The following is a 12,101-nucleotide window of genomic DNA, read 5'->3' on the forward strand; positions in this document are numbered from 1 at the left end:
AAAAACTAATTCAGTTTATAAAGCAAAAGAAATAGGAAATTCCAGCAATTTCCTAAAACAGTAGGTTATTTTTCTAGAAAATTACTGTGCCTGGAATGTAATGACACATAAAGTGTACAAATAAAATCAATCATAATAGCTTAATACAGCGTAGCCTTGATTTGACAGGAATTACTCTATCAGCTCATTCTCTATAACTCAGTCACTACCTATAGCCTAAACACATTTACAGCCTTATTCATCATTCTGGCATTTGCACCGCCAGAAGTAAGCTGTGAACTAAGTGCATTTTATTTTCAAACTTTTCCCTCATTTTCATCCCTCCATCTAAAACTTTTGACTTCATGCTGGATACAGATCTACAAATATGCGTTAATTGCTCTCCAGCTCCTTGTTGAAACATTATTCATTGGAAGACCTAATAATGCATGTTCGCATCATTAGTAAGCTTAGCACAGTCACTTATCACTTCATTATGTATCCTAAGTTATGGGATCAATCAGATGCTACAAGCTTTATTATGTCCTGCACCCCAATTAGGACACTAGCCAATTATCACTTGCCAGGAATTCTGGATTGAACTTTCAACCCTTCTGCAGCCATACGGCTAAAGCACATACTGTGTGAGTTCACTGTATGAAGAGGTTCACTTTGTGAGTTAGCTCATTTTCTAAGGAAAACGGCAGTCAGACATGTTGTAAAGTAGACATGTTCTAAGCATGGTGTAAAGTAGTGACAGGATGGGGTGGAGAACGTGGTTGGTGCAGCTGATAAACAAACATGAAAACTGATGTCAGGACTCAGCAGGTCAGATAGCCTCTGAGAAGGAAAATGAACTTTCAGCTTGAGAACCCTTCATCTTGCATTTTACCTGGAATGCAGAGGAAGGGTCTCAACCCAAAACACACTCTGTCCATTTCCCCCACAGATTCTGTCTGACTCACTGAGTTCATCTGGCAGTTTTCAGATTTCAGCATCTGCAATCTCTTGTATCTGCAGAAATCTAATATTCAATTTTAATTTTTTTATTTTCTTTTTCTCTGTGGAGAGCTTGAAGGCAGTTTCAGTTCCAACATTTATCAGAAAGAACTTCACTATGAACATTAATCAAAAAGAGCTTCCCTATGGGCTGTTATAATGGCTGAATGCAAAGGGTGATGCAGCAGATATAGTTATTGCTGTGTGTTCTGGAAAAAGCTTCTTTTGAAAACCAGTCAGATCATTGTCCAGGTTCTTTACCACGCACCTTATAAAACCTTACCAATATCATCTTATTAATTTACCAGAGTGAAAATTTTCTAGCTTTGGAAATTAATGAGTTTAATGACCAGTTGGAGAACAACAGCACAGGCAAATGAAAATGGTAACTGTGCAGCCGAACCTCTTTCAGCCTTTGCCTCTGGGACATTCTTTTTCACTGGAGAAATGTCAACAACTGGTATTTCACAGGCGATGCCAACCCAACCTTCATAACATTGGCACATGAACATTTCATTCATGTTCTTGAGGACTCTTCGATTCATCTTTCCTTTCACAGAAAATGGTGGATGGACTCCTTTTGAATTGGCTCTGATGCTGAAGCTCCGGGGGTCCAGGTGTAGATAGGTTTTGGAGTCTATGTTCTTTCTCACGCACCTTCCATGTGTCTTGCATAGATGTTTGCTGCACAACTTTGTGGCAGATGTCACATTAACAATATAGTGCCCCAAAAGGCCATTAATGTACTCCTTCACTGCTAGACAGTGATTCTGTAAGGAAAAGTAAAGACACTTTAATTCTAAGGATATCAAACATAAAGTAGTCAATATGTGTCAGAGACCCATTAAGATGCATTCCAAAATCATATGCATTTGGAAATGGTGTGATGTTTTACAATGACTCACCAGTGGGTGAGAGACCCAAATTATTTTGCGGAATTTGATGGAGCAGATTTAGGTTTTTTTTTCATGTGTCTGACCAGTTAGATGACATATTGAATAGGTATCAACCTCAATGCCAATCAGCCATTGCTCCACCCATGCTAGTAACTCCCCTGTAATTCCATGGGCTCTTATCTTGCTCAGCAGCCTCAAGTGTGGCACCTTGTCAAAGGCCTTCTGAAAATCCAAGTACACCACATCTACTACATCACCTTTGTCTACCCTGCATGTAATTTCCTCAAAAAATTGCAGTAGATTAGTCAGGCAGGATTTTCCTTTCAAGAAGCCATACTGGCTTTTGCCTGTCTTGTCATGTGCCTCCAGGTACCCCGTAATCTCATCCCTAACAATCGATTCCAACAACTTCCCAGCCACTGCTGTCAGGCTAACAGGTCTGGAGTTTCCTTTCTGCCACCTCCCACGCTTCTTAAATAGCGGGGTAACATTTGCAGTTTTCCAGTCATCCAGTACAATGCCAGAATCTATTGATTCATGAAAGATCATTGTTAATGCTTCTGCAATCTCTCCTTCAGAACCCAAGGGTGAATTACATCAGGTCCAGGAGCTTTATCCACCCCCAGACCATTAAGCTTCCTGAGCACCTTCTCAGTCGTAATTTTCACTGCACATTTCATTTTCCTGACATTCTTGAACGTCCAATATATTGAATATATCTTTCTCTGTGAAGACTGATGCAAAACACGCATTTGGTTCTTCTGCCATCTCTGCGTCTCTCATTACAAAATGTCCAACGTCATTTTCTATTGGTCCTATATCTACCCTCAACTCTCTTTTACCCTTCATATACTTAAAAAAGCTTTTAGTATCTTTTTTGATATTAGTAGCCAGCTTCCTCTCATAATTGATCTTTTCCTTCCTAATGATGTTCTTAGTTTCCTTCTGCAAGTTTTTAAGAGCTTTCCAATCCTCTATCTTTTCTCTAGCTTTGGCTTCCTTGTATGGCCCCTCTTTTGCTTTTACTTTGGCTCAGACTTCACTTGTTAGCCACAGTAGTGTCCTTCTATTGCTTATGCTTTTAACCAGCTGCAGGAGGGGAGTAAATATGATGCTATAAACTTGAGGGAATATATACAAGCCTATGTTATAATTTATAATTAAGGTACCAACAGATTTTACAAAATGCCATGTCAAGATAACTTCAGCTGTTATTTGTGAGTCCTTTGAAGTTTTAGATGACTGAGAAAAGGCGTAAGCTGGGGAGCATAAACTAATAGGATTTTGTCTTTGTAGAAGCTGTTAGAAGCAGATCATCTACCTGACAATTAGAAGGGCAGTGAAAACTTAAGAATTATTTGCATGACTATTATTATCATCATATGCCTAGGACAATTTTACCTACATATTTAGCACAGCCAGATATTTCCCACCTGCAGCTATCAGAAAAGAAGTTATGTACTTCTGAACAGTATGTTGTGATTATGGTAGGGAGACGGAAATTCTTTCTTGTGGTCAGGAAATGCATGCTCTCATTGAGTCAGCCAGTGTTTGAAATTCTGACAGACTTCTTTTAAAATAAGCTGCAGGAAGTTGTAAACTCAGTCTGCTCCATCATGGGCACTAGCATCCCCAGCATTCAGGGCATGTTCAAGGATCGATGCCTCAAAAAGATGGCATCTATCCACCACCCAGAACATGCCCTCTTTTTATTGCTACCATCAGGAAGGAGGTACAGGAGCCTGAATGCATACACCCAATAATTCAGGAACAGCTTCTTCCCCTCTGCCATCAGATTTCTGAATGGATATTGATCCCATCAACACTACCTCACTACTTTTTTCCCTTCTTTTTGCACTAATTATTTAACTTCTTTTTACTACTTTTTACTGTAATTGACAGTTTTTATCATGTAAATTCAATTTTTATTATGCAATGTACTGTTGCAGCATAACAATAAATTTCATGACATATGCCAGTGATATTAAATCTGGTTCTGTTTCTAACTTTACTGAGTGTTCAATGATCAAAGGATTAGTGGTAAACTGGAAGGATTGAAGAAAGAAATGATGAGAAAATTTCTTGGGATTATAAAATTAAAAACAAAAGCAAAACATGCAGATGCTGGAAATTGGAAATAGAAACAAAATGCTTAATATACTCCACAGGTCAGAAAACATCTGAAAGAGAGAGGGAAAATAATTAACTTCCAGTCTGATCAAAGTTCAATGACCTGAAATATTAACTCAGTTTCTATCTGTACAAATGCTACCTGACATGCTAAGTATTTCCAGCATTCTTCATTTTAGCACAGAGTGAAGGTGTATTCAAATCAGGAGTCATGGCTATCATATAATTCAGCTAGAGGACATTACATGGAACCAGAATGTTGCTGTTGAATGGTGAAGGAATATAATGTTTTTATACCTTTGATCTTGCATAATCAATGCCTCCCCAAAGAATAACCCCAGAGGTCCCCATTGCAGCACTTTCACCAATTGTATGGACCAGGTCAATCTGTAAAGTGAGAAACACCATAAAAATTGTTATATATTCAATGAATGCAGTAATACCAAGCCAAGTTCATACTTTGTGTTTATCTGAAGGGCAAGACATAAAAAACAACTTCAGTTTGTTTGAGGGTAAAAATTGTACTTGAGATGTGAATGGTTCTTCTAGGAAATACTCAAGGATTGTCAATAATTTTCTATTGAATATTTATATTGTTGTTATTTATTCATTTATGGAATATGAATGTCTCGGGATAGGTAAGAGTGAAACAAATTGAAGTGAATCATGTATTGGCTTGACTGGGTGTGGTCAATAAATTTATTTACAGAAGGCTATTAGAAATTGGATGGACCTTTACTATCCAGTAGCTTCATGGTCACCAATACTAACACTGGGCTTTTATAGCAGATTGTGATATTACTCGACTTTAAATATTGAAATTCCTACGGTATTGTAAAATTAATCATCTAGGTACCTAGATACTAATTCAATAACTTATTACTATGTAGTGTGCCAATCCAGATGTTACAAAGAAGAGAATTGGCAAAACTTAATGATGTTTGGAGATGGCACTTTGCACATTCCTTCAGAATAAACCATTCTTCACACGGGAACTTCAGTGATCTATGATGTCCACTTGTCCACAATGTTGAAACTCAACAGTTATCCATTTTCCACAATGGGTCCACCAAGAAAGTCTATCTATACTTAGAGTAATATTTTACCCTTGTCTAACACAAGGGCATCATTGTTAATTGCAGTGCAGTATCCTAAAGCAATTGTGATCATCTGCTTGAGTATGAAATTATGTTTGCACCTGTTACATGGCTCAATGCCAAACCGTGTTGTGTGGTGTAAGTATTAAACCATTAAGAAAACTAAAATATTACAGGATGTTTTCTGACTATACCCAACAGGCACAGCGTCTTGATTAGTGGAAATGCTTATTGACAACTTGTACGCACAACTATCACAATTTTCTTTGTCTACTAGATGCAAACCCACCAGATAGACCCACCATTGTTCATTATGTATTTCCAGTGGCTTTTCCATCAGCAGCATGATCTTGAAATAATGACTCTGGTTTTAGGTGGAAAATTTGTCTTAATCAATGTGCTCTTGATAGAGTGTCTATTTTTGTGCTTAACATAGGGAAAAAGTAAAAAATGTGATAACTGCTCAGTTATCACTAGGTAGTAAAGACAAAAGCCAATAAGCATTTGATTAGAATTGCAACATAAATTAAGAAAAGAATAGAATAAAGATACTTATTGGATATTGGATTAGAAGCATATCCAATCTTTATAGAATATATAGCAGTTTATAGCAGGATAGGATTAATAGTCTCCTTATGTGCTGTAATTGTATCTTCTTCCATTATTCAATGTGTTTCCTATACTCAGGAAAGGAATACCCAGCTAGAGTATATGGCTGTACTTTGGTACTGGTTTTATTGAAAACAGATGAACGAATCCATGCCCAATAAAATTTCCAAAGAGCCATGGAGTGATACAGCACAGAAACAGATTCCAGTAGCTTTAGTCTTTGGTTTCTGCAGAAACAGGCCTGTCAGCCCAATACACTCATGCTAGCCATGAAGTACCTACCTAAACTGATCCCATTGTACAGCGCTTAGTGCGCTTAGACCATGTTTCCAAATTCAAATCCTTCTGCATGTAAAAAAGTTCTTCCTTGGATCCCCTCCAGATCTCTTACTTTTTACCCTAAATCGACATCTTTTAGTTTCTGACACCTTAACTATGGGAAAATGTTTCCTGCTACCTATCATCTCCAGCTCCACCATAATTTTCTATAACTTCTGTCTCCTCCACTTCAAGGAGAAAAACACCCTACCCATTCACTCTTCCTAACTGAAATGCTCCATTCCAGGCAGTATCCCAATGAAACACCTCTATACCACCTCCAGTACAATCACCAACTTCTAATAGTGTGAAGACCAGAACTATACACTATAGCCTAACCAATGTTTCATTAATTTGAAACATATTCTCCCTGCTCTGGCAAATGAAGGCAAGAATTGTTCTTTACCAGTTTAGCTACCTGTGCTGCCATCACAAAGATAGCTGGACCAGATTTGTACATCAAAAATCAATCTGTCACTTAATATTCCCTAGCTCCCAGTCCTTTGTGTAAGTTCTACCTTTATAAATCCTCCCCAAGTCAGCTTCAATGGGACTGCAGTTGAGAGGGTGAGTAGTTTCAAGTTCCTCGATATACACATCATTGAAGATCTCACCTGGACTGTACACACCAGCTGTGTGGCAAGAAAAGCATAACAGTGTCTCTGTCACCTTAGGTGACTGAAGAAGCTCAGCATGAGCCCCCAAATCCTCTACACATTTGAGAGGGGCACCATTGAGAGCCTACTGACTGGCTGTATCACCACCTGATACAGGAATTGCACCAACTTTGAATGCTGGGCACTGCAAAAAGTGGTATGGACAGCCCAGCACATCTATGGATGTGAACTTCCCTCCATTGAGGACACTTACAATGACAGATGCATAAAGAAGGCCTGGAAGATCATTGGGGAACCAGTCACCCCAACCATAAACTGTTTCAGCCACTTCAGTCTGGCAAACTGTACTGCAGCATTAAAGCCAGCATCAAAAGGCTATGGAACAGCTTCTTTCTACAAGCCATTAACTTCATAAATTCACAAGTCTGTACATTGCAATGGAATCAGAGCATAAAGATTTCTACTCCCTCATGTTGCAGGACGGATATAAGATTTAAATAAATTCAGTTTAACTTTGTTTACAGGCATCCAATTACAAAAAACAATCATTGGACCATTACTATTTGCCTCCTTTCACCAAGCCAATTTTGGATCTAATTTCCCACCTCACCCTGAATTTCATAAGCTCTAACCATTTGCACCAGTCTCCTATGTGGAATCCGTTAAAAGCCTTACAAGGCCATGTAGACAAATTACAGAGGCCTCATCTCTGCGTTCTGTTATTTCTTCAAGAAATATATTCATATTGCTCATATAGTAATGAACACACTATACAAGAGCAATGGGAGTCATGAGTGCAGTCTGTTAAACCTTTGAACCTATGCCATATGCTGCATTGGAGAAGCGGTGGATCCATCGGTGTCAGGAAACAGAATGCAATGTGCAAGTCATTTTCTTTATATCAAAATTGTGTCTGTCAGGCATGCAAGAAAAAAAGAGACACAGAGAGAATGATGTGCAGGGAAGAGAGACCAGGGCAGGAAGAAGAAAGTGAGGCATATATTTAATCAGTGCTTTCCTCTCTTCTCACACCTTGAACATCCAAAAGACAATTCTGTTTAGAAGTTTGGAGAAAGCTTTTGGTTATGCTTGAAGTATATTCTTGGCTGGATTTAAAAGTAAAAAAACCCCGAGTCTAACAAAATCAGTATTGAAACTTATGTGTGAGTGCAACTGAGTTACATTTGCAGCACAAAGTAACCATCTAATTCTTAAAGTTCATCATCTTTCTTTTTGACTTACCTCAGTGAGAGGTATAAATTCGTAAGTATAATATGGTCGTCCATATGCAAAGACTGGGAGAGCATAGTCTTTATGGGCTATGGAGGCTAACCTGATTGCTTCTTTCAATCTGTAATGGACAAATAACTGTGCTTTTGGGCTTGATTTCAAATCAAGTCCAAGATAAATAGAAGGGTAGAGAGCTCCACTTTCTTTCCATAACCAGAGTAATTTATCATTGCGTTTGTATTCAATTGGAGGGCATTTCCCATCATACTTCTTTGTCTTGTCCTTATAGTGATGGTTATAGCAATCTGGGAAGAGGTAAAACCCCCAGAGTCCATGAGGTCTCAGTTTCTCTACCAATTCCAGTGTGTCATTCATTATGTCTAATGCAGCTGTTTCATATTCTTTCTGAGCTTCTAATTTGACTTCATTGTCCGTCCAGCTGGGATGAAGCTTTTTCACAAGTTCCATGGATTTTTGCCGATAGACATTTTTGTTTCCCCAGTTTCGGATCCATAAAGGTCTCCATTCTTCCCAATCAATCACCCCAAGACCACTGAAGTCATTAAACGGAATAGATTTCTCAATGTCCGACTTGGTTTTGTTCAAGTGTTCTTGAAGGTCACTATTCTGGGGGATCCCTCCATTCACTGGAACATTTTCTTGTTTGTAATAAGGGTATTTGCCCAGATAATTGTGGTAAAATATGGTGATGACAGACCCACTGAGCGTATCATTAGCGTTCGAAGATATATCAAAAACACTGAGGTCCAGATCTACATCATATCGAAGCTTGCACGATTCAGTTGGTGCATTCCAAACAACAATAAATGGGTTGTCTGGAAGAACTGGTGACTTTGCTTGCTTAAAGTATTGGCCACTTGAGAGCTGCATTATGATTGCAGTAACTAGCAATCTTCCAAATATGTTCTTGGAAATGATTGCCACACTCATGATATTCAGCTTCCAGTTCAATTTCTGAAACCAAAAGATAAAGCTTACAATATGTTTATTTTGTGAGGAGAACAGGTGTAAATGAATATATAGTAGTTCTGTAGCTTAAGGATTAGCGATGTTCTAGAAAAATCATTGCATGGCTAAAAAAAGGAATTTCCAGCCTTCTCTATTTACACCCACTGCATTATTTCCTGTTAAACACCATTAAAATAAACCATAGAGGATTACAATGTTAGTTATTTCTTTTCATCATTTTAGGTTTAACATTTTAAGAGCAATCCACTCTGATGCAAGGAACAATGATAGATATTCAATGCTCAAGTTAAATTATCAAGGCTATTGCAAATATATTTTTTCCGCATGTGTAATCATGTAATAACTAAACTGTCTACTTGAAGGAAAAGGGTTATCAGACACTTCAAAAAATTTTTTAAAAAGGTATTCACTTCTATTTACTGAATATATGAACATGTGAAACATGCAAGCAAAAAGAAGACATGCCCCCAGTCAAGATGGCATTGATACACATTACTCCTCAGGGAAATGCAATGGAAAACGAGAACAACATTCGAGGCCAAAGGGGAAAATAAAATATTCTGGAAAGACCTTTTCTGTCCCCCCCCTCTAGCTATATAAAATAAAAAGAACAAATAAAAAAGGATCAGCAACAAATACAATAATATGAGGTTTCATTGAGTGAGGCTGAAAGAAACAGAGTTGCAAAACAAATAAGAAAAGTATTTAAAAACAGGATTCCTATAAGCATGCAATTGGAAGACAACTTTTATTTGAATATAACTAGAAATTCTAAAGAAACAACATAATGCAATAATATTAATAGAACTTTGGCAGAATACTGAATAAAAACTGATGCAATTTGTAAAACTACCGGTTGTCTGTCAATATGAGAAAATCCAATGAACGTGTACCATTATTATTAATGCAGCATAATCCTCAATGCCCTTCATCACACAAACTTCTCTGCAGAGAAGTTAATGAAGTCTATTATTCAGAAAAATGGTCTTATTAAAGGATTTTCTCAACCATAAATCTCAGAGACCCAAGGTTTATAGTTATGGATTCTGGAGAAAAACTGTAAGGAAATGAAAACAGTTTAAGTTTGGATTTAAAAGTGAGGCTTATCTTCACAGGAGGATGGATAGGAACATAAATTTGACTCCATTTGAGTTACATCATTAAGCAGATGTATATCATAAGCATACCTGCACATGCACATATCCTTAACAGATTTTACAGTTCCTATCATGCATGCATGGATTTTAATTTTAACCCTATGTATTGACTAGGAATGTTAGAAAACACTCAGAGATATGAGAAACTGCTAAAACACAGCTTATATTCAACTACTTTCAACTACCCTGCGATGTAATACAATATATTTCTTTCACAATCTTTACTGTATCAGTAGATCAATCTGGAAATGCATCCTTTTTCAATGTCTCACGGGAATTAATTATGTCAAATGTGTGTTTCTTACTCTATGCTGTATGCTCTGTACTGTATGATTCCAGTATGCAGTACAAAGAGAGAGTACATAACTCCAATATTCCGCTTTTGAATGTAGTATTTACTGGTTGGCATTAACCCCCAAGCTCACCCTGCTTCCCATTGTGTTGTTTTAAATGTGGTTCTCCTTGGCTAAATCAAACGTACTTTTGTTCCGACTGCTTAATTTCCACACCTTCCTCATGATTTGACTAAACCAATCTCAATCATGTTCTGAGTCATCAAAGGTAACTCATACTCTGGAATGTATTTTCAGTCATAGATTCATAGAAACAAGTTCTTCAGTCCAACTCATCCATGACAACCAGTATGTCTATCTATGCTAATCTTATTTACCTGCATTTGACCCATACCCTCCAAAGCTTCTTATTCCTATACCTGTTCAAATGTCTTTTAAACTTCTAATTGTGCTTATCTCTTCACCTAAGTACAGTCCAACCAAAGATATGTTATTCTGAAATTTAGCTAAGCATTTGCTAATCATATCCTGTAATACTTGATCTTTATTGCTTCTTGGAGAAATGATCTCTTTAGACTGTTCTACTTGAAGCCAGTGTTACATAAAATCATCATATGCTAAATATCACAATCTACACAGTATTCAAAAAAGAATGAAAATGAGAACTATTATCTCCAACAAACTCCTCTGATAAGCCATAACAAAGTAAATGGATCACAGTGCAATCTGTTGAAGTACATGATCCAATGTGTTTCACTTTGATTCATTTTAGGATTCACTCAATGGGTACCAAAAAGTTCTCAATCCCTTTCTGAAAACACTGAAAATGTTAAGTCTTCAGAAAGATCCCATAGACCACATCCAACTCTGAAAAGATGTCAATACTGGCCAGGCCCTGCAATAACGAAGATCTTTGTGTTCCTCAGCCTTTACGATTTCTTCCACATTTTGTCTGCAAGCTATTTACACTCAGTGGCCTCTTTATTAGGTACCTCCTGTACTTAATAAAATGGCCAGCGAGTGTATGTTCAAGGTCTTCTGCAGCTGCTTCAAGATTTGATGTGTTGTGCATTCAGAGATGCTCCTCTGCATATTACTCTGTAGCACATTATTACTTGAGTTACTATCACCTTCCTGTCAGCTTGAACCAATCTGGCCATTCTCCTCTGACCTCTCTCATTAACAGGGTGTTTTTGCCCAGAGAGCTACCACTCACTGTATGTTTCTTGTTTTTCACACCGTTCTCTGTAAACTCCAGTTACGGTTGTAATTGGAGATCCCAAGAGATCAGCAGTTTCTGAGATACTCAAGCCATCCTGTTTGGCACCAACAATTATTCCACAGTCAAAGCCACTTAGATCACATTTCTTCTCCATTTGATGTTTGGTCTGAACAACAACTGAACCTCCTGACCAGGCCTGCATGCTTTTATGCACTGAGTTGCTGCCACATGATTGGCTGATTAGATATTTGCATTAAAGAGCAGGTGTACAGGTGTAGCTAACCAAGTGTATGCTTACTCCTGGACCAAAATAAACACCATCTTTCCATATGAACACACACGTACATGTTTTGAGCTTTACCTCTCATTGGTGTAGCCCCCTCAACATTCATTCTGATACTGAAAGATTTTCTTTCTTTCTTCTTTGTGTCTGAGTATGTCAACTGGACTATAAGAACAATATTCTGTACCTTGTATAGTCTTGCTCATGATAGCATAAGATTTACAGTGATGATTTCACACCACTGGAAAATTCTGTGATCAAAACAGACACTTTTCAATATT

The 12,101-nt window shown here is 37.7% G+C and overlaps 1 protein-coding gene across 1 annotated transcript; it reads right to left on the bottom strand.

The window, feature by feature from the left end:
- Positions 1-1,298: 1,298 nt before the first annotated feature.
- On the bottom strand, positions 1,299-10,707 carry hyal6 (hyaluronoglucosaminidase 6). The gene is made up of 4 exons (XM_059976444.1): positions 10,693-10,707; positions 7,888-8,850; positions 4,302-4,391; positions 1,299-1,748 (listed from the first exon to the last, which is right to left on the bottom strand). The coding sequence occupies exons 1-4, from the start codon at positions 10,705-10,707 to the stop codon at positions 1,299-1,301; spliced, it is 1,518 nt and encodes a 505-aa protein (XP_059832427.1).
- Positions 10,708-12,101: the final 1,394 nt, after the last annotated feature.

The sequence above is a fragment of the Hypanus sabinus genome, chromosome 8, assembly GCF_030144855.1.
Source record: "Hypanus sabinus isolate sHypSab1 chromosome 8, sHypSab1.hap1, whole genome shotgun sequence".
Lineage (NCBI taxonomy): Eukaryota > Metazoa > Chordata > Chondrichthyes > Myliobatiformes > Dasyatidae > Hypanus > Hypanus sabinus.